Source organism: Elephantulus edwardii, unplaced genomic scaffold (assembly GCF_000299155.1).
Source record: "Elephantulus edwardii isolate Elephantulus edwardi_28Jun2011 unplaced genomic scaffold, EleEdw1.0 scaffold00061, whole genome shotgun sequence".
In the NCBI taxonomy this organism is placed as follows: Eukaryota; Metazoa; Chordata; class Mammalia; order Macroscelidea; family Macroscelididae; genus Elephantulus; species Elephantulus edwardii.
The window spans coordinates 16,242,580-16,266,870 of record NW_006399811.1 but is presented as its reverse complement, the minus strand read 5'-3'; the positions used below and the strand labels follow the sequence as shown (position 1 = coordinate 16,266,870).

Sequence of the window (24,291 nt, the reverse complement as noted above, 5' to 3'; positions counted from 1 at the left end):
TAATGCAACAGCTCAGTCTTGACCCAACTTGATTTCTGAACAGACTAAATCAGACCCCAGACTACTCTACCTGTCAAATCTAGGAAAGGAAGAGCCCTCTGTGGGAGGTTATTATCCAAGTCAGCCTCTATTTACAGAGCATCTACTATCAATGGGAGGGGGAAAGGAGCTTAGGTGGCATAGCAGATAGTATGTTGAAATGCTTATCAAAAGGTCATGGATTCAAATCCACCAGCTACTCTGTAGGAGAATGAACAGGCCATGAGTTGAAACGGACCCTGGTTTTTTTACACAATGAAGACAAAGATACGTGAAGAAGTAGAAGTCTATGTAAATTTTCATTAAAATTAATAATAATAAGGGGAGCTCTGGTGGCCTAGTGGCAAGAAGCTGCACTGCAATCCCAGAGGTGCATGGTTCAAATCCACCAGGCGCTCTGCCGAGGAAGGAGGGACAATCTCCTCCTGTACCAGTCAGATCTGATTTGACGGTACACACACATAAAAATAATAAAATAAAAATTTAAAAAATTAATAATAATAATAATAAAATATACAATTTTTTTTAACATAAGCAATCTGGATTGTAAATGTTAAACTCTCAGCTATAAGCTAAAATGCTGGCATCTCGAACTTACCTACAGACATATCAGGAGATAGCTCTGGTGACGGGCTCTCCCTTCTTAAAAAGACAATTATGTTAACCAATAGCTTACTGTTGCTGTTAGGTCTTGTCCAGTTGACTTAGACTCATAGCAACCCAACGAACAAGAGATCTGAACTTTGCCCTAACCTGCACTATTTGTCGTTGTTGTGAACCATGGAGTTGGAATGGACCCGTAGCTGATACTCCAGAGGATTTTTGGCAGCAGTTAGTTAATTGCATAGGAGACTGCCCACCTTTCTCCCAGGAGAGTAGCTGTTGGATTCAAACTGTGTGCCTTTGCAATTGAAAAAAACTGAAAACTATCCCAAGAACAGGTTTGAGAAAACGAACACTAATGAGCAAAGACCAGATAAGCAGTGGAACAATATTAAAGATATCATTCATGAAGAGAACAAAGGTCATTACAAAGACAGAGGAGGAAGAAAAGACAAAAATGGATTTCGGAAGAGACTCTGAATACTGTACTAAAATGCCAAGAAGCCAAATCAAAAGTAAGAAATGATGATGTTAAGGAGCTGCGACAATTTCAAAGGCCAGTTCATAAAGAGAAATCAAAGTGCAAGAACAAAATATGCAAAGACCTGAAGTCAGAAAATCAAACGGGAAGAATTCACTCAGCATTTCTCAAGATGACAGAACTGAAGAACAAAGTTAAGCCTCTAGTTGTAATACTGAAAGATGCTGTGCACAAAATGCTGAATGACCCAGGAAACAACAAAAGAAGATAGGAGGAATACATGGAGTCACTGTACCAAAACGAACTGGCTGACACAGAACCAAATCAGGAGGTAATATATGATTAAGAACCAATGGTAATAAAGAAGTTCAAGCTGTTCTAAAGGAACTGGCAAACATTAAGGACCAAGAAATTGATGAAATACCAACTGACCTATTTCAACAAACAGATGCAGCCCTAAATGTGCTCACCACAAGATGCCAAGAAAACTTGAAAACAACTGTCTGTCCAACTGATTGGAAGAGATCTGTATTTATTCCCATTCCAAAAAAAAAAGGTGATCCAACAGAGTGTGGAAAAGTATTGAACAATATCACTAACATCACATACAAGCCAAATCTTGAAGATTATCCAAATACCACTAAAACAGTACACTGACAGAGAACAGTCAGCAGTTTAGAAAGGACTGTGGTGCTAGAGATATCCTTGCTGATGTTTAATGTATTTCAGCTGAAAGCAGAGAGTACTGGAAGGATATCTTTTTTATGTTTTATCAACTATGAAAAGGCATGGGAACTGCAAAACACTTGATATGTGCTCATGTGAAACTTACACCTAGATGGAGAAGCTGTTGTCTTAACAGAGGAAGGGAATGCTGTATGGTTCAAAATCAAGAAAGGGAGTTTTCAGGAATGGATTCTTTCCCCATACATTTAAATCTAGATGCTGAATAGATTGCTCAAGAGGCTAGATTTATTGAAGAATGTAGCATCAGGACTGGAGGAAGACTCATCAACAACTTGTGTTAATGCAGATGATGCAAATCTTACTTGCTGAAAGTAAGGAGGACTTGGAGAACTTGCTGCAGAAGGTCAAGGACTGCAGCCTTCAATATAGACTGCATCTCAACATCAGGAAAATAAAAATCCTCACCACCAAGCCAAAAGGCAGCATTATGGTAGATGAAGAAAAGACTGAGGTTGTTAAGGACTTCATCTTGTTTGGATCCACGATCAATAACCCTAGGTACTATTAGTCAAGAAATTAAAAAATAAGTTATACTGAGAATATCTGCAGTCAAGAACCTCTCTGGAGTATTAAAGAACAATGATGTCAGTCTAAAGACTAAGGTGTACCTGATTTAAGTCATGGTCTTCTCAACTGCTTGCTATGTATCAGAGCTGGACAAATGAGAGTAGAGGAATCAATATCTTTACATTGTGGTACTGGAAAAGATTACTGAACATACCATGGAACATCAAGAAATAAACAGGTCTGTCCTGAAGAGAGTAAAACCAGGCTGCTTCTTGGAGGCAAGGATTGTGAAGCTCTGTCTCACATACTTTAGACATGCTGCCAGAAGGGGTCAGTCCTTAAAGGACAAAATGCTAGGAAGGGTAGAAAGTCAGTGCAAGAGAAGACGATTCTGGATGAGATGGACTGACACAGTGACTGTAGTAATTAGGGCATGTGTATCAGAGATGGTGAGGTTGACTCAGTACAAGGCTAGGTTCAAAGCTGATATTCATAGGGTCACTAAGAGTCAATATCACCTTGACATCACAAAATGACAACATCCATCCTGACTTATCTGAACTGAAATCTTATTTTTTTAAAAACGCTGAACAAGCTGAAATTTTAAATTATCTAAATTTTCTGTTATACAATTATTCTAGAGTATGCAACATACATAAAATTCAAAACTGCTTACACACAATTGGTATTTGGGATATTATAGCTAATGTTAAATGGATCTTGGCAGAAAGCACAGAGTACCAGAGGAATGTCTATCTGTGCTTCACTGACTATGCAAAGGCATTTGACTGTGTGAATCACAACAAGCTATGGCTAATTCTGAGAAGAATGGGAATCTGAGAAGATTGGATTGCGCTTATGCGAAACCTATACTTGGACCAAGAGGCAGTCTTAAGAACAGAGCCAGGAAACACTGCATGGTTCAAAATTGGAAAGGGGGTCTGCCAGGGATGTATTTTGTCTCCATATCTTTTCAATCTATATGCAGAACAGATCATCCAGGATGCTGGGTTGTACGAGGAGGAATGTGGCATCAGGATTGGTGGAAGAGTCATCAACAACCTGTGTTACGCAGATGACACAACCCTGCTTGCTGAAACTGAGGAGGACCTGAAGAGCTTGCTGCAGAAGGTCAAGGACTGCAGTCTTCAATATGGATTGAAGCTCAACATCAAGAAAACAAAGATTCTCACCACTGGTCCAATTGGCAGCATCAGTATGGAGACTGTTAACAGTTTTAGTTTACTTGGCTCCACAGTCAACACTCTCGGTAAAAGGAGCCAGAAAATCAAGAGGTGAATTGCACTGAGAAAGTCACCTGTCAGAGACCTCTCCACAGTACTGAAGAGCAATGATGTGAGGCTGGAGATTAAGGTGCACCTCATCCAGGCCATAGTCTTTGCAATTGTGTGCTATGCATCAGAGAGCTGGACAGTGAGTAGGAATTATAGAAAAATAATTGATGCCTTTGAGCTGTGGTGCTGGAGAAGAGTGTTGAATATACCATGGACTGCTAGGAGAACAAACAGGTTTGTCCTGGAGAGGGTGAAGCTCGGCTGCTCCTTGGAGTCAAGGATTCTGAAGCTTCGTGTGACATACTTTGGGCATGTTGCAAGGAGGGAACAGTCCTTGGAGAGGGGCATCATGTATGGGAGAGTAGAGGGACAGCACAGGAGAGGAAGACCTTTGATGAGATGGATCAATTCAGTGATTAGGGTGGCGGGAGTAGGTGTATCGTAGACAGTGAGGTTGGCACAGGATAGAGCAGGATTTAATACTCTTGTACATAGGGTCGCTATGAGTCGCAAGCGACTCGACGGCACATAACAACAACAAGTTTTCTTTAACTTTTTTTTAGCTGACAGAGTATGGGACATGCACCAGAGGGGAAAAAAGAAAATCTATTAAGACTACTGTCAAAATTTCCATTTCTAAGGTACTGTTTAAATCAGTATCTATGCATGTAGACAGATGGATGTTATGTCAGATACCTTGTTTAACCCTAAGGGAATGCTGGCCCACATGTTGAAATTTTCCATAGAAATTTCTGTCTCCTCCACTGTTTGTTGTGTTGAGGGGTTTTTTTTCATTCTCAACTGATACATGTTTACAAGATTCTTTGCCTGATATAAACAGCAAAACACTTTGAAATTTACTCCAAACACTCATACAGGACCATAACATTTGAAAAGTAGCTCAGAGTTGTAAATAGGGATTTGTCTTCAGAGCTGAGGGAAGTCACTGTCAAAAAGGAAATGGAAGTTCCCATCTCTGGGCTCTTGTTTATTCTATTTGGTGGACACACAGGGGGGAAAGTACCAACGAATCTTCCCAGAAATAACTGAATAAAATGGTTTATTGCCTCTGTTACCTAAAATACACCTGGAAAATCTTACAAAGACTTGCTCAGGATTGCTCCAGTCTATTTTTAGTAACTATTTAAAGTAATCACTTTGGCTTTCTTGTTTGTTTTCTAATATTGCTTCAATTCCTATTAAGTTTAAGAGGTTTTTTACATATTGTTTTTTTAGGTTTGGAGGGGTTTTTCTTTTTTATCTTTTTACTGGTTTTACTGTGTTCTTTTACATTGTGCTTCATAAGTGCACACTGTTTTGTTCACGTGCATTGTTTTATACAATTATTCATATACATTTTATATCACTAATTAATATGGATCTATTTCTATTATCACTCCATCTTTTCAAGTCCCCATTGAATCTCCCTATTCCTTTACCCTCTCCATCTGCCCACTAACTTCTGCTATTCAAATGATTTTCCCCTTCCTCTTTTCTGACCCCTTCTCCTTTTGAATACTTATACACATCTTACTCATTTGTTTTAAAATCAACAGATTGTTCTTTAACTATTATTACTATTAACTTAAGACATATTTTATTTGGGTTTGAATACAAAATTTTTATACTGTGTTTCATTCCTATACATTGTGTTTCACACATTCCTTCCTTCATTCTGTTTTCTCACACAAACCTAAAATAATATATAGTGAAATACCTCATGACTCATACTAATATATCAAAATCAAAACTCACAGTTAGAACCAACTCAAAGGTGACTGTCTGGGGGTACTGAGAGGCTACAAATTACATAAGAAATTGCTCATCTTTTTCCCATGGAACAGCTGGTAGATTTGAATCACTTGCCTTTGGGATGGCAGTGTAACTCTTTATCCACTAGGCCATCAGATCTCTCTATATTATTATAGTTCATATTAACTACTTAAAATATAAAGCTCTCAAGTTCTTCTTTTCTAAATCACACAAGGTTCTAAAGATGCAGAAAACAGTGAAGCATCATCAGAATATTAAAATCTCACTAAACGTCTAGCAAACTTAGTTTAAAACTTTAACTTAGAAACAAATTAAAAGTTATATAAGATATGTATTACATAAGTCTATATAAAATATTCATTTTATATAGATCCACAATCAACACTCTTGGTACCAGAAGACGGGAAATCAGGAGACATTATGCACTGGGAAAGTCTGCAGTCAGCAATGTCTTCAAAGTACTGAAGAGCAATGTCAGTTAGAGAACTAAGGTATACCTGATTCAGGCCATAGTCTTTCCCATCATTCACTATGCCTCTGGGAGCTGGACAATGGATAAGGATGACAGAAGAAGAACTGATGCCTTTGAAGTGTGGTTGCTAGAGAAGAGTACTAGATATCCCATGGACTGCCAAAAGAGCAGGTATAACTGCCTAGAGGCAAAGATGACAAAAGTTTCACCCTACATACTTTGGAAATGTTAGGAGAGGCTACTCCTTGGAAAAGAGTATCATGATTGGAAAGGTGGATGGTCGGCGAAAGAGAGAAAAGACTCCAACCAGATGGACTGACACAGTGACTCCAACAATGGACTTAAGCACAGTCGATTGTGAGAATGGTGCAGGATCAATCCAGGTTTCATTCTATTTCACAGAGGGTCCCCATGAGTCAGAGGTGACTTGATGGCACCTAACAAAACAGAAACACACTAAAGCTCAGCTCGCAGGGTAAACATTATGGAGATGTCCATCATGCAACCTAAAATAACAAAGCAGACAGTCACTGACTACCCTACGGAGTCCACTCTACTCTGATACTTGGTGTTGCTATGACTCAGGGTGGACACCATCACACTGGTTAACAGCGTATGCTTGAGCTTCAGTTTGAGGATTATATATATCTATAGGGGGAAAAAATTCACCTAAGGAAAAGAAGTATCTGTAATAATCATAGTTGTTCACCAACAATAAAAAAAAGTTCTATTTATAACAGGTTTTTCTTTCTTATAATTGTTCATGGAAGTGCATGGTGCAAAATTAGCTTGGTGCCTGAGGCACCAAAGACTTGTTAATCCACAGGTTTAGCACTAAAGAAAAATTTGAAGGGTAATAGACTACTTCCTTGGGAATCAGGCCAATTTTTGCTTAGTGCAAAATTAAGGCAGCTAAAATCCCAAGGGAGTTTCCTAAATAATCAAGTGTCTGTTTAGCTATTCAGCCCAGTGGGAAGTCATTCTGCTAAAATAAAACTGCAAGACTCGTTTTTTACTTTTTGAGGCTAAGAGAGAACCAAAAAGTTTTATCCATTAAATGAAGCTGCCAGTATTTGAGGGTTTCACCAGCAAAAGATTTCCAACAGAGGCAGCACGAGGACACGCATTATGATATACAGAAAAACAAAGTGACAAAAGCCATTATTCCTGTTATTAGACTACAGATTCTAAAAAAGTAATGGCAATTAAATGAATCAGTAATAAAGAATATGCTTCCTGAAAGAGGAAATATTTTTCCATTTCAATTACAGATATATGATAGTGGAGTATCTTTTAAGAAAATATGTACCATTTCAGGATTAAATCTTCTAATTTCGAAAATTATTAGAAATGTTCTAAGGGAAAGACCTTGATTAGTGTTGTTGTTGTTAGGTGCCGTCAAGATGAACACAACTCATAGCAACACTATTATGAACAAAAGATCTGAACACTGTTCTATCCTGAAACATCCTCACACTTCCTGACACACAGCCTCCAAATATGTTAAATTCTTTCCCTAAGAGATTACAGAAAAGATAAGCTAACAACAGCAGAAGGAGGATAAGAAGGATGGAAAAGAACTGAACTAAAAGATAAAAAGGCTGTATCGGCAGAGTGCTTTTTCAGACTTGATACTGTTCTCTATCCTCAAATGCATGTTATCCTCACAGGGCAAAGTGTGGGAAGTGGTGGTGATAAATCTACAAAGTTGTTGGATTTTGCAGGCATTCTAGGTCTGAGAATCTCCTGGAAGGCTCTGTGTAACATATCCTCATGTACTTTTAAGTATCATATGAAGTGTTTACCTTCAAATCTGTTAGTAAAGGTGTAGTCCTTTATTCTTCAGCATTTCGTTATCTTGGTCATCCAAACCTCCAAATATCCAAATAGCACCACTGCTTGATTCCTGTGTCAATTTTCATTAGTGTGAATCAATCAGCTTCTCCATGGGAGAAAGACAGGCAATCTCCCGTGAAATTTACTGTCTCTGAAAATCCCCTGGAGGGTCAGCAGCAATGAACTGATTCCTTATCTAGCATCCAGCTCTTAAATACATAGCAAGTGAGTAAAAAGATGGTGGTCTGAATCAGGTGTGCCTTAGTCTTCAAAATGGCATCATTGCTCTTCAGTAATCTAAGAGGTCCCGACAGAAGCCTTTGGAGGTCACCAATAGCCATAAATAAAAGAAATGCCACTGATTTGTGGATCTGGAGGATAAAAAAGTCATTGAAAAAGTTCCACCTTCGCTTAAGTATTTACTATTAATCTTTGAAACCAAAAGAATACAGTCTCTTATAATTTAGTCAAGTTTAAAGGGAAAAAATAAAATTCTAGAGGCTGCCAAAAGAAAAAAACAAATCTGTCTTGGAGGAAATGCAATCACGGTGCTCCTAAGAGGCAAAGATAGTGAAACTTCATCTCATATCCTTTTAGGCAAGTTGTCAGGAAAGGCCAATTCTTAGAAAAACACATGCTGGGAAAGGTGGAAGGTCAGAAAAAGAGAGGCCCTTAATGACACAGAACTGACACAGTGAGTGTTAGTATAGGGCCAGGTTCAGATCTATTGTTCATAGTGTTCTATGAATCATAATCAAGTCAACAGCATCTAGCAACAACCAAGAGATGAACAATTCACTGTTTCACTAAGCAAGAAACTAGAACCATTGGTATTGAGGGAGATTCACAGAGCATGTCAGGTAACAGTATGTTAATTTTCTTGGGTTTTATAGTTGTACAAAGTACTCAGCTCAGTATTTTAAAAAAAATATCTATGTTAACATCATGTAAAAAGACTGTAGGTGCATGGGGATGTATGAGTTTGACTTCTACAAACTCCACAAAAAGGAACTGTCCCCATTAACAATATCCACAGTAGAAAACGAATTACTATAAGGTCAGACATGGTCTCCCATGCTCCTGCACCTATTTCTAGTCATTCCAACACTAATCTTATGGCTATTATTGTTGTTGTTATATGCTGTTGAGTGACTTGCAACAAATAGCAACCCTGTGTAAAACAGCTCTAAACCCTGCCCTATCCTGAGCCATTCTAACTGACTCAGTCACACCTAATCCCATCACCTCAGTTACTGTATCAATCCATCTCATCCAGGGACTTCCTCTCCTGACCTGTCCCTCCACCTGAATGAGCATGATGTCCTTCTCCAAGAATTACAGAGCTTCAAAATCCTTACATCCATGGAGAACCTTGGTTTCACCATCTAAAAACAGACCTATTTGTTCTCCTGGAAGTCTGTGTTATATTCAGTATTCTTCTCCAGCACCATAACTGAAAGGCATCAATTCTGCTATCTTTAGTCATTGCTCTTTGAAGCACATCATGTAATTGCAAAGACCATGGCCTGGATAAGGCACACCTTAGGCTCTAGACTATATCATTGCTGCTCAGCACTCTGGAGAGAGCCCTGACAGCAGACTTCCCCAATGCAATTTGTCTTTTGATTTCCTGACTTCTGGCACCAAGAGTGTTGACTGTGGAGCTGAGCAAACTTAAATTGTTAACAACCTCAATCTCTTCTCCATCTATCATGGTACTACTGCCAATTGGTCCAATGGAGAGAATCTTTGTGTTCTTGATATTTAGCTTCACTCCATACTGAAAGTTACAGTCCTTGACCTTCTGCAGCAAATGCTTCAGGTTCTCCTCAGTTTAGGTAAGCAACATTGTATCATCTGCACAGTGCAAGTTACTGCTCTACTAGGTCCGAAGTCCACTGAGTGCTCATACACACTTCATAGAACCGTACTCACAGGTATGGGGTTTATTAGGGAAGTTAAAGTCTATAATTCAAGTTGGCAGCAAAATACAGTGGGTCCAGACAGCTTCTCAAGCATAGTCACTTTTGCCTCACAACTTAGATCAGTGTTACAAAGTTCCCTTAGTCCTGCCAGTTATGGTGTATTCCCTCCGTCTTTCAGCAAGCTTGGGTAAAGGCTTCTGGCTCTGTAGAGCAGCAATCTCAAATTAGCTCTGTCTCATGTTGGTCTCTGGTCCTCTGATGAGGCTACTGTTGCCCGTGTATAGGAATCTCTAGCCCCAAAGGATGTACGCTGCTTCTACTTCCTTAGTGGTGTTGAGATATCCAATTTCTGCTAAAATTACTTCATTTAAATTTAGTGAGATGTGAGACTAACTAATTTTCTTGTCAACAGACTTGCTGTGTGCCATCTAGCTGGAAATAACCCATAGCTGACCCTCCAGTAAGTTTTCAGAGGTAGTAAATCACTAGTGCCCATCCTCCTCCCACAGAGGTGGGTCTGGATCCTGTGCCTTTGAGACTGGAGAGCAGCTTTTTGCCACCAGGTCACCAAAGCACCCAACAGATTGCTGCTGTTGTCTGCAGTCAAGTTGGAATCAACCCATAGCTTACCCTCCAGTGAGTTTTCAGAAGCAGTTAACTGCAAAGGAGGAGACTGCCCATCCTTCTCCCGCAGAACATCTGGTGGGTTTGAACCGCATGCCTTTGAGTTTGCAGCACAGATTCTTATCACTAGGCCACCAGAGCTCCCAACACACTAATAGACAATATTTGTATGTGTCAAAGCCAAAGTCAATGATATGGAAGCTAGTTTGAATAATAAACCCTTGAAACCATACACTGATAGGCTTAAAAGGTAGCAACTAGTTTTTAACTTATTTGCTATAGCCTACCTGAGCAGTTAAAGTGGGTAACTACAAAATGTTGGGTAACAACAACAACAAAAAACACACTGAATTTATTTTTAAAAACCAAGCAAATCAAAGTAAGAAACACTAAGATTACTCACTTCACATTCTGTCAGCACAATTTTCCAATCAGATAATCAGAAATGGGTAACTACCCGATTTTATTTCCTCACTGGGAGATAAGCAATTGTCATTAACTCACTATTTTCACAAGGGGTTATAGATACAGAAAAGGCGTTATGTGACTCAAAAAACCGACAAGGTATTTAACTATGGCCATATATTATGTATAAGTGATTTATAGCAAACACCAGTCACAAACTGTACTTTGGCTCAAAGTAATGTGTTCACTCATTACCATTCAAATACACATTCACCCTGTAATGGAATGTATCGGCACTCTTGCCAGAATCTATGTAAATAAAATCACTAGGTATAAAGACTATAAAAATATATGGGAAATGGCTTTTTCAGGCATTCTTAGAAAAACACATAGATCTAAAATTGAACTGTGCTTACACAACACATTACTTTTTAAGAAGTAAAAAAAATGTCTAAATATATCATGAAATATATAATGGAAAACTTAAGTCATGCAATTTTATATGCTACTCTACCACTCAATACTTAAGTCAGTTATGTTATCTCATTAAAAAAAAAAGAAAGAAAGGAAACAAAAGGTGGGGGAAAACCAGGCTTACTGGTCTGACAGAGACAGGTGAACCCAAAAGAATGGTCCATTGACATTCTAAAAATTAAGTCCCTGTGTGTATCAAATCCTTTGTCCTACAGGGTGAAGAGAAAACCTACAAACTGGGGGGAAAAAATCTGGCAATGACTTCTCAGACAAAAATCTTATAACAAAAGGTAACAGAATCCTACAGGGCCTCAATAAGAAAAAGATTGACAACTCAATATAAAATGAGCAAAAGACATGGAAAGACTCTTCACAAAGGAAGACAATTCGAATGGGCAACAGATAAATAAATGCTGTTAAGTGCTGTCGAGTGGCTTGCGACACATAGCGACCCTATGTAAAACAGCTCTGAACCCTGCTCTACCCTGTGCCAAATTCATCGTCTCAGACACACCCACCCCTATTATCCCAGTCACTGAGTCAATACTCAAAGTCACTGGCCATAAGAGAGATGCAAATTAAAAAAATGAGATATCATCTCACTCCAGTGGTATAGCAAAGTTTAACAAGACAATGAGCAATAAATGTTGGGAAGAATGTGGAGAGACTGGAAACCTCATGCACTGCTGGTGGAACTGTAGAATGGTACAGTCACTCTAGAAGGCAATTTGGAGTTTCCTCAAAAAGCTGAACATGGAGATCCTATGTATGCTACTGTATACTAGGAACATATGCCAATGAAAATAGAATTGAGACAAAAATGGAGATTTGTACACCTATGTTCAGAGCTTGTTATTACAACAGCAAGAAAATCGAAGCAGCCCATACCCATCAACAAACGAATGGATTGAGAAATTGTGATATATTCACACAATGGAATATTATGCAGCACTAAGGAGGGACAAGGGTGCTCTGGTGGCTTAGTGGTAAGATACTGCACTGCGATCTTGAAGGCACACAGTTTGAATTCACCACCTGCTCTGGGAGAAGTATGGGCAATCTCCTCCTAAGCAATTAACTGCCTCTGAAAATTTGCTGGAGGGTCAGTTATGGGTCAGTTTCAAATCGACTGCATACAACAACACTATATAACATGGAGGAGTCCAGAGAGCATTATTCTGAGTGAAATAACTCACTCTCATAAAGACAAATACTGCCACTATTTTTTTTTAACTTTTATTATAAAAATAGAAGGATAACAAGATGTGTATAGGCAAATGGTGGGGGGGGAGTACTAGTAGGCATAAACCAATGGTGATTAATTTTATAAAACACAGTGTACATAAATGATTGTATAAAACACAATTTAAATGAAGGAATGTGTGAGGCACAATATTAATGAAACACAATATATGTAAAAAATTATATTTAATAAAAATTGTTTTTTAAAAAACCTAAAATCTAAAAAAGAATGGCCCATTAAGTCTAGAACAAAAGCTCAACAATATAAATCAATCCTATAGATGAGCCAAACAACAGACATGCCTATAATGTGAACAATAACACTGGGCAAGTATTCACTCAGAAAACTATCAAGATCTAAGAGGTAGTACTTGCCTAAGGATAAAACTCAGAAAGCAGGAAAGGACATGATAGAAGGATTACTGGAAAAAAGCATCACGGAGTGAAAGTGGTAAAATGGTAAATTGTTGTTGTTGTTAAGTGCTATTGAGTCATTTGCGACTCATAATGACCCTATGTACAACAGCCCTAAACCCTGCTCTAGCCTTTCCTGTTGAAGGGAGCTCGAGTGCCTAGCCTGTAGGGAGTTGTGCTTCAGACCTAAAGATTGCACCTTTCTTGCAGTTAGAATCCCTCAGCAACTTCAGGGGAGGGAGGTGGAAAGCACTGCCTTGTGCTTTCCAGCCTGCGACACTCAGTGCAGGACCAGCTGAGTTGGTTCCGTCCAGGATGACAGCATTGCATTATAATTAATGTCGTAAAACAAAAGGCATATGAATGGTTGAACAATCAATGCTTGCTCTGTAAATTTTCACTCAAACCAAAATTATAAAATACTGCAAGAAACAATTATTGTTATGTGTCATCAAGTTTCCTGCAACTCACAGTGACTCTATGACCATATGTACAACAGCTCTGAAGCCTGCCTGTCCTGAGTCAGTCTCACTGACTCCAACACTCCCATCTCCATTGCCCATTACTGTTATCAATCCATCTCATCTCATCTGCACTGCCCCTCCACCCTTCCAAGCACGATGCCCTTCTTCAAGGACCAGTCCCTCCTGGCCATGTGCCCAAACTATGTAAGACAAAGCTTCAAAATCCTAGCCTCCAAGGAGAGTTTGGTTTCACCCTCTCCAAAACAGACCTACTTATTTTCTTGGTGGTCCATGGTGTGTTCAAGACTCTTCTCCAACACTACAACTCAAAGGCATCAATTCTTCTTCTGTCATCTTTAGTCACTGTCCAGCTCTCTGATGCATAACAAATAATTGCGAAGACCATGGCCTGGATCAGGCACACCTTAGTCTCCAGACAGACGTTGTTTCTCAGTACTCTGGGAGAGGTCCCTGACAGCAGATTTTCTCAGTGCAATTTGTTTTTGATTCCCTCACTGCTTGTGCCATGTGTGTTAATTGTGGAGCCTACCGAGCAAGCTGTAATTGCTAACAACCTCAATCTCTTTCCCATCTATCACAGTGTTATCAATTGGCCCAGTGGTGAAAATCTTTGTTTTCTTGATGTTGAGCTTCAATTCATATCAAAGACTACAGTCCTTGACATTCTACAGCAAACACTTCAAGTCACCCCCCTCAGTTTCAGCAAGGTTGGTTGTGTCATCTACATAATGTAGGTTGTTGATGAGTCTTCCTCCAATCCTGATGCCATGGTACTTCTCATAAGGCCCAAACTCCTGAGTGATCTGTTCTGTATAGAGATTGAAAAGAGACAGGGCATATCCCTGACTCCTTTCTTGATTTTGAACAATGCATGTTTCCTTGATCTGTTCTGAGAACTGTTTCCTGGTCCAAGTATAGGTTTCACATGAGCACAATCAAGTGTTCTGGGATTCTCATTCTCCTCATGTTGTGGTCCACATAGTCAAATGCCTTTGCATAGTCAACGAGACACAGAAATTCCTCTAGTACTCTTTGCTTCTGCCAAGATCCACCTGACACTGATGAAAATGTCTCTAGTGCCTCAATCTCTTCTAAATCCAGCTTGTATTTCTGGTAGTTTCCTGTGAAAGTACTGTTCCAGTTGTTTTTGGATAATTTTCAGTAGGATTTTGCTTGTGTGTGATATTAGTGAAATTGTCTGATAATTTCTATTCTCTACTGGGTCACCTTTTTTTTGGAATGGGAATAAATATGGATCTCTTTCAGTCAGTTGGCCAGGTAGCTGTCCTCCAGATTTCTTAGCACGACCTTGTGAGCACGGCCAGGGTAGCATGTTTGTTGAAATATGTCAATTGGTATTCCATCAATTCCTGGGCTTTATATTTTGGCCAAGTCCTTTAGAGGAGCCTAAACTTCCTCCTCCATCACCATTGCCTCTTGATCATTTATTGTTTCCTGAAATTCTTCTGTGTCATCTAATTCTTTTTTGTACAGTGATTCTGTACACTCCTTTTACCTTCTTTTGATGTTTCCTGGATCATTCACTACTCTGCCCATAGCATCCTTAAGTATTGAAACTAACGGCTTGAATTTGTTCTTTCTTTCTTTCAGCTTAAGAAATGCCAAGATGATTTGGCCCTTTTGATTTCTGGACTCCAGTTCTTTGCACATTTCATTATAGTACTTTTCTTTGTCTTTCTGAACTGCCCTTTGAAATCTTCTATTCAGCTCCTTAACTTCTTGATTTCTTCCCTTTGCTTTGGCTTCTCAGCAATCTACTGCAATATTCAGAGTCTCTTCTGACATCCATTTTGGTCTTTTCTTCTTCCTCATTTTTTGTAATAACTTTTGCATTCTTTGTGGATATTTTTCATATTTTCCCACAGCTCATCTGGGATTTATTCATTAAGGTCCAAGACCTCATATCTATTCCTGAGATGTTGTTTTAAATTCAGGGAGGGAAAGACTCAAGATGAAATTTTGATTCCTGTGGATATAATCTTTTTTAGTTTTAATTTGAACTAGCATCAGAGTAGCCGATGGTCTGTTCCATAAACAGCACCTGGTCTAGTTTTCACTGCTGATATTGAACTTCTCCAACGATTCCTTCCACACATGTAATTGATCTAATTCCTGTGCATATCATCAGGGGATATCCATGTACATGGCCTGCATTTATGTTTCTTATAAAAAGATATATCCTATGAATAAATCACTGATTGTGCAGAGTTCTATCATTCTATCCCCAGTCTCGTTTCTGTCACCAAGTCCATGTTTTCTGACTACTGATCCTTCTTCCTGGTTCCCAACTTTTGCATTCCAGTCACCCATTATTATTAATGCATCTTGGTTGCATTTTCAATCAATTTCTGACTGCAAAAGTTAATAGAAATCATCTATTTCCTCTTCTTTGGCTCCGGTTGTTGGTGCATAAATTTGAATGATCATGGTATTAACAGGTCTACCTTGTATGTGTACAGATATTATCCTGTTGCTCACAACATTGTATTTCAATATGGATCTAGAAATGGCCTTTTTAACTATGAAAGCAACCCTTTTTCCTCACACCTTTCCATCTCTGGTGTAGTAGATCCTATGATCGTATGATTCAAACGTCCCGTGCCAATTCATCTCATTTCACTAATATCTAATATGTCAATATTTATGCATTCCATTTTTTTCCTTAACAATGTCCAGTTTTTCTACGTTCATGCTTCTCACATTCCATTCATTAGTGTCTACTTACAACTGTTTGTCCTCCTTTGTGTTCCAAAATTTGAGGGCTCAGCCTTGGTTTCCATATCAGCTAATCTACTCTATGTGTGTTCATAGGGTTTTATTAAGGCCTATTATATTTCAGAAGTGGATGGCCAATCCTTTCTAGTCTGTCTTAATCCGGATGCTTAGTTTTAGAAACAATAAGAGACCTAATAAATGAAAAAATATTCCCCGTTCACGAATAGGAAGACTAAAAATAGTAAAAATAAAAATTCCTACCAAAGGCAATCTACACATTTAATGCGATCTTAATACAGATATCAAATTCTTTTTTCAAACAGATAGAAAAGGCAACTGGTAATTTATTTGGAGAGAAAAGAGAACCCCACAGAAGCAAAGCACTTCTGAAAAACAAGAATGAAGTGGGAAGGATATCAGTCACTGATCACAAAACCTCCTAGACAGCTGTAATAATCATCAGTCACTCCTTGGAAGAAAGAAGGGCAGTCTACCATAAAGATTTATATATAGTCTAGGGAAATGGATGGAGGGTCACCCTGAGCAGGAATCAACTTGACTGCAATGAGTTTGGTTTTGTTGACTACTTCACTCAAGAAATGAACTAACTTTTTAAACAAAGACCTCAATTACTTGCTCACCTGTTATGGCTAAGGGATGCACTGATGGGCGTAGGCACTATAGTCTGCAACCCCTCTCCTTCTATCTCAGTACCAACAAGGCAGATGAGCTGGAGTTCTGGTAATCCTACACAGTTTACTTCATGCCAACTTTTACCTGAAAAAACAGCATTGTATGAACAATAATGTTTATCAAAAATAAAAAGCAAAATTTTAAGCTCTGGCCTCGTACTCAGCTGAGCAAACATCATTCATAATATGTTTCCTTTTTACTTTCCTAGTATTTTGTTACCCATTCATTCTCTTTGTAAATTACAAAATCAAATTATAAAATCAATAGCAATTTATGTAATTGCTATTAATAACAACTACTTAGTATAACGTATCACCAATGTTCTATAGCAAACCAACTCCCCAAACTTCATCCCTGTCCCAGTAACAAAAGAATGTAAACTTACTCTCCATGAGATCCAGGTAAACCAAGAACGCTATATAAACTTGGGTAGCGTCTCCTACATCTAATTCCATCATCTCTACGTACTGAAAACATGTGTCAAAAAGAGAAGGAAGAATCTTTTAGTATTTTTTTTTTCATTTCAATCAACAATATATAAACCAGACCTCACCCCATGAAATCAGATTTCAGCTGATGAAAATCCCGAGTATACATGTAGACACTTCTCCTTTAGAACCAAAGGTGCTGCAAAGCAATATAAGATGGAGAATCTTACAATTATTAAGGTAAATGCATGTATAGTTGTAATTATCAGGCAAATAACAATACATCACAGTAATTGATTAGGTCACGTGAGAGGGATGTTGTTACTGCTGTCAGGTGTTGTCGAGTATGACTCATTGCAACCCTATGAATAGTGGACCTGAACCCGGTCCTATCCTGCACCATCCTCACACTTTCTGACACACTAGAGTCCACTGTGGCAGTCACCATGTCAATCCACCTGACTGAGGGTCTTCCTCTCCCTTGCCAACTCTCCATCCTTCCAAGCATCATGTCCCATTCCACAGAATAGCCCTTCCTAGCAACATGCCCGAAGTATAAACAACACAAATGGTCAAAGGAGTTCTATATGGATGGCTTGAGTGGTGAAAAGCTTTAGGGTAGGGAAGGGATGAAAGGTGGCTGGCTGGTGTAAGTTAGTCAATGGAGAACTGCATGTAATCCCTCAAAGCAGAGAAATATTTTAACTTCCTTGGATTCAGTTATGACTCCTGGAGACTATATATATAACATTATGGAACTTCATCCAATCCTGCATCACTTTCACTATCATTGATATGAAAGAGTGCATTGTTGTGGCCACTGTGTATTTCTGTGCATCTTTACTCATGCAGTTGATCTTCACTTACCCTACAGGGCAATCTTCTGTTGTGATCCACAGGTTTCCACTGGCTAATTATCAGAAGCAGATCACCAATCTTTATTCCTAGACTGTTTTAGTCTCAAAGCTCTACTGAAAACTGTTCACCAGGAGTGGCTTTGCCGGTATCTTAAACACCAGTGGCAGAGCTACCACCATCTTAGCACACAAGCCATCGAACTATGACAGGCAAATTGTGGAAGGTAGAAAGAAACCACACATAGTCACTAGAAAGAAGCAATCAGTAGGAAAAAAATTCCAATGGGATTTTGCTGGGTTATGTTAGTCTCTATTTCCTGGCCTCACATTTCTATGTGGGTTAACTCTGCTAGAATACCACTCCTGGTTTCTCCCTACCCCTTATCACTCAAGAGAAGGGAATTACTTAATTGCTGGATCTTAAAAGCAGCAGCAAACTAGCTCTTGTTTTTTTTTAGAACTTGCTGGTTCATGTGTGAAATATCATGTGTGAAATACATTCTGGGGTCTGTCCCTACAGAGGAAGCCTGAGGTTCTCTAGCTCTATCAGTGACTGGTTAGGAAAACAGGTCTACGGCAGAGGCAAATTAGCAGACTTGCATGGATACCAATCTGAAGCCACATTCACCCACCAGCTTCATAAAAAGCACAGGAGCAGGAGACGGAGAGTGTTACTTGCTATCCTCCTTAGCCTCAATGTGCATGAAAATGACACCGGAAAGATAACCACGGTCAGGTTGAAAGATCATGATGGCCAAGCTAAATGCTTTCATTTCATCCACAAGAAAGTACTGAGGACATCAAAACATAGTAATAATAATGTTTGAAGATGAAAATTCCTGTTGCTATAAAGGTACTGGTGAGTTGAGTACGCCTCATAAAGACCCTATGAACAGCTAGCCTGAACTATGAAACTTCATGAAACTATGAAAGATGAAAACGTCACTATGTTTGCCTCCAAGGAGCACTCTGGCTACACCTTTTCTAAGGCATATTTGTTTGTTCTTTTGGCAGTCTATGGGATATTCAGTACTCTTCTCTAACACCACAAGTCAAAAGCATTAATTCTTCTCCTGTCATCCTTCTTCATTGTCCAGCTCTGTGATGCAGAGCAGGTGACAGAGAAGATCATGGCCTTAATCAGGCACACCTTAGTCTTCAAACTGATACCACTGCTCTTTGGCATTTTGGAGAGGTCAGAGACAGCAGACTTGCCTGGTCCAACATGCCTCCTGATTTCTTAAGTGCTGGTACCAAGGGTGTTGATCCAAACAAGATGAAAATATTTGCTGTCATTAGGTGTCTTTGAGTCGAATACAACTCATAGTGATGCTATGAACAAAAGATCTGAACCCCGTTCTATGCTGTGCCATCCTCAAACATCCTGACACACAAAAGCCCACTGTGGCTGTTACAGCATCAATCCATCTGGTTGAAGATTTTCCTCTCCTTCATTGACCCTCCACCCTTAAAAGCATCATATTCCTCTCCAAGGAATAGCCCTCCTAGCAACATGACCAAAGTATGTGGGGCAAAGCCTCAGCATTCTTGCCTCCAAAAGGCACTCCAGCTGCACCCTCTCCAAGACATATCTCTTTGTTCTTTAGACTGTCCACAGGATGTTCAGTGCTCTTCTCCAACACTACAGCTCAAAGGCATCAATTCTTCTGTCATCCTTATTCAATCTCCAGCTCTCAGATGCATAGCAAGCGATTGGAAAGAACATGTCCTGAATCAGACGCATCTTAGCCCTCAAACTGACATCATTACTCCTACTTTGGAGAGGTCCCTAACCGCAGATTTTCCCAGTGCATTGTGTCTTCTTATTTCCTGACTGGTGGTACCAACGGTGTTACTTGTGGATTCAAGCAAGATTAAGCTTTTGATCTAAAAAGTGGAGGCAAAGTTTTGCCTGGAGGCAAAGATGGTAAAGCATCATCTCTGATACTCAGGACACAGAGCTAGGTGAGACTATTCCTTGGTAAGGGGCATTATGCTTAGAAAAATGGAGGGTCAGCAAAGGAGAGGAAGATTCCTCAAAGATGTGGACTGACAAAGTGACTGCAGCAATGGGCTCATGCATCTCAAAGATGATGAGGATGGTAGAGGATAAGGCAGGGTTCAGGTCTGTTTTTCACAAGGTACCTAGGAGTCACACTCAACAGCACCTAACACATGTTGTTGTTGTTGTTGTTGTTGTTGTTATGCGCCGTCAAGTCCCTTGCGACTCATAGCGACCCTATGTACAACAGCCCTAAACTCTGCTCTGTCCTGTGCCAATCACACTGTCTCTGACACTCCCATCCCAATTAACCCAGTCACTGAATCAATCCACCTCATAGAGGGCCCTCCCCTCCTGTGCTGTCGCTCCACCCTCCTAAGCATGATGTCCCTCTCCAAGGACTGGTCTCTCCTTACAACATGTCCAAAGTATGTCAGACGAAGCCTCAGAATCCTTGCCTCCAAGGAACTGCCCGGTTTAACACTCTCCAGGATGAACCTGTTTGGTTTCTTAGCAGTCCATGGTACATTCAATACTCTTCTCCAGCACCACAGCTCAAAGGTATCAATAGTCATTGTCCAACTCTCTGATGCATAAAAAGTTATTGCAAAGACCATGGCCTGTATCAGACACACCTTAAGTCTCCAGAGAGACACCACTGCTCTTCAGTACTTTGAAGAGGCCCTACCAGCAGACTTTCCCGTCACAATACGTCTTTTAATTTCCTGGCTGCTGTTGCCAAGAGGGTTGCCAAGAGTGGAGCCATGTAAACTGAAGCTGTGAACAATCTCAATCACTTCACCATCCATCCTGATGCTGCCAATTGTTCCAGTGGTGAGAATCTCTGTCTTCTTGATATTGAGCCTCTATCCATACTGAAGGCTGTAGTCCTTGACCCTCTGCAGCAAGCACTTCAGGTCCTCCTCAGTTTCAGCAAGCAGGGTTGTGTCACCTGCATAATGCAGATTGTTGATAGATCTTCCACCAATCCTGACACCACATTTCTCCTCATAGAGACCAGCCTCTCGAATAATCTGCTCTGCATACAGGTTGAAAAGGTACAAACAACAGTAATTTTCAAATAATAAAAGTACATAAAAAGAAAAGCAATCACCTAATATCATTTCTTTCTCAACTAGATCCTTCAAGCAGAAAAATATTTGATTTGATTATCTGAACTGACATGGCAATTAACTTCAATGAAAAAATTGTATGAAAACTGGTAGAATAGCACAAGTAGATCTAAATAAAGGTTTTTAAATTTATTACTGCTCTCATTTATTAAATACTTATACAGAGCTTTTCATGAGGTATTGGTCATTCACTGGTAGAATTCTTGTCTTTCATGCAAAATGTCCAGGTTTGATTCCTGGTTAATCTACCTCATACAGAGTCATCATTCACCTGTCTATAGAGGCTCGCATGACGCTAAACAGATTTCAATGGAGGCTCCAGACCAGGCAGACTAAGATGAAGCCTCTAGTAATTTACTTCTGAAAATGAAATAATGAAAACCTATGGAGTACAAAGACCTGATTTACAATGAATTATGGTAATGGGGCAGAAGACTACATAATGCTTTGTTCCACTATGCCTTGTAAATATTAACTAATTTTATTTTTTTACAAATCTGTAAGTAATATTATTATGCTGATTTTACAGGTGAAAAAAATAAGGCACGATGCCACTAATAAATCAGCATAAAATTTTTAAAAACCAACTAGTAAATAATAAAACCAGGATTCAAACTCAGGCAGTCTGCCTTTGAGCTCATATGCATAATTACTGTGCGGCCACTACATGTGACTGCTTTTGATTTATGGAACTAGATAACATATCTATGTTATTGTTTTTCACATTTTTTGTTGGGGAAATTTGAGAGTCAAGCAAGAGGAGAAAATTATACAAGAAAACATGAAAAGGGGGTTATTTTTCCTTTTCTTGACTGTTTTTAATTATTTATGAATTCTTAGGAAGGGCTAGTTTGTAATCCATAGGAGGTTCAAATGCACCAGCAGCTTTGAGAAAAAGATGGGCAATGGCCTCTGATGCAATTTACAGCCTGGGAAAATCTACTGGACAGTCGGATAAAGTGTCCTCTAACTGAATGCTAATGAGATATTCTTTTAAGAACTCTTTCCGCAGTTTCAGTAAGCACTCCATTTAAGTAACTAAACCCCTTCATGGGAAATTTTACCTGAGTCTTAAAGCTTTGTTTCGGTCTGCTTCCCAGATCATTAACTGCTAGTGTTTAGATGTTTTGTACTCCATGTATTACTGTGCTCTTAATATGTTTCAACAGCAAAATGCTGTTGTCCGCCTATCTCTGTGCCCTTGAAGGGTTTCAACAGTAGATTGCTGTACCAACTAGCCCAGTGCCTAGGGCAAGCAAGAATATAAAAACCTCCTGACAGAAACCAAAAGTGGGTGATCCTATCTCGTTGCTGGGAGCCCCACTGTGCCACGCTAATAAAGGACCTCACCTGTAATCCTTTGGTGTATGTCTCTTAATTCGTTGGGCACAACAAAACAAAAGCAAGCATGAAATTATCTTAAATTCGTTAGGGCTAATACAGAAGAGTAGCTATGGTTTGGGGAGGCACATATTCAAACTTTTCAAGAAATCGTAAATAGGAATCTCTCTTTCTGTCAAGACCCTCAACCAGACAGACACAGTGAGTGAGTACAGCTATAGCCCTGCAAAGGGCAGGGTTGAGATCCGTGGTTCATAGGGTCGCTGTGGGTCATACTCAACTCCAAAGCACCTAACAATAACAACATTTCTACAAAAAAAAAAAAAAAAGCACCCACTCTGGGGCTCAAGACTTAAATACCAAAGTGTTTGTGTATCACCCAGTACACACACACAAAAATAATTAAAGATAAAAATGTTTATCACCAAGTACTCGGCTATCTTTTCCATCACCCATAAAGTGTTGTGCACCATAACAATAAAGTTTAAATGATATTGGGGGGGGGGGAGGAGCAAGCCCTAGACTGCAAAGTTCAGACAGATATTACTGATTATTATAGTCAAGATTCAGAGGTAGAATTTAGAGTATCTGGCCTTATGTTTATGAATGACTTTCGTAAACGGGGTGGAGAAGATTTTACAGCGATGGTTCAACTCTTTTAACACGTTGCTGCACACTTTTAAATTGACAACCGTGTTTAGGAACACATTTTTGTTCGATGTATTATTGAGTAACTAACAAATAAATGCATTAGTACACTTCGAACGAATGATGTTCCTTTTTTTGGTAATTAAAATGTGCAGGACGGCTGTAGCCGTCATTTGCGGCAACGTTAAACAAACGGAAACTTCCGTCGCTCGTGGCCTGCAGTGTGCACGCCGGGCCCGCACGGTGAGGTGCGCGTTTTGCCTTCGCAGCCCAGGCCGCCAGGGAGACTAGAGGGTCTGCAGCTGGGGGGGGGGGGAAGCGTGTGTCTCTTCCCGAGTTAGAGGCTCGGGCCGGCGCCCTGCTCCTCTGGTGCCTCCTGACCTTAGGGTGGGTAGCGATCCAGGCGTCCTCGGGGGCCCACAAGTTGCAGCCGCCAGCGCCGCCTCCGCTGGGCACGGGTCCCCGGCTCAGGCCGCTGCAGCTTGGGGTCGCCTCGGAATCTTCGCTCTCCTCCATGCCCAGCCTTGTGGAGCGCCGCGGTGCACCGCCACCCGCGCCCGGCCAGAAGCAGGAGCCAGCGCTTCCGGGTTCCGCTTTCCGGCGCACGCAGCTTCTCCGCTGCTACTCTTCCCAGAAGGGCAAAGATAATACTTGGGAGAAAAGCATGATCTCTGTCAGAAAAAAACGGTAGCTAGAGAGCTTTTAGGAAGGTATCTAGTTTCGCTTTACCTTTCTGCATTTCCGATAACGAAGATTCAAGCTCACTGTGCTTTTAGAAGGCCCTAAAATTAAGTCAGTGTTTTGGGCAACTCTGTTAAAGTGAACGATAGTTCAGAAGTGCTTTTTGCCATGAGAACTGGGTCCTCGTCTCCAATTCTTTTGGGCAACAGAAAAAGCCTCATTCGAGGACCTAGAGTATACGTTTAAAGTATGAAAGCTGGTGCGATCTCTAGAGAAGAAAAAGGAAAGATGAAAGACCAGATGCCAAGGACCTATTTTTAGGTAGACACACAATTCAGGACTGGAGTAGCAAGAGCAAATACAAGTTGTTGAGTAAGTAGTCAGAAAGGCAGGATGCAAACCAGCATCAGATGTGACCTTGAAGCCAAGAACAAGTGTCAGACAGGCAGA

General features: G+C 39.9%; 1 protein-coding gene across 1 annotated transcript in view; it reads right to left on the bottom strand.

Moving 5' to 3' along the window:
- Positions 1-23,723, bottom strand: part of TSEN15 (TSEN15 tRNA splicing endonuclease subunit) — a 37,040-nt gene extending 13,317 nt beyond the window's left edge. Inside the window, exons 1-3 of the mRNA XM_006887786.1 lie at positions 23,542-23,723; positions 17,137-17,218; positions 16,700-16,835 (exon numbers count right to left, since the gene is read on the bottom strand). Coding sequence (XP_006887848.1) covers positions 16,700-16,835; positions 17,137-17,218; positions 23,542-23,676 — 353 coding nt within the window. The 5' untranslated portion in view covers positions 23,677-23,723. The remainder of the gene's footprint in view (positions 1-16,699; positions 16,836-17,136; positions 17,219-23,541) is intronic.
- Between the last annotated feature and the right edge of the window lie 568 nt (positions 23,724-24,291).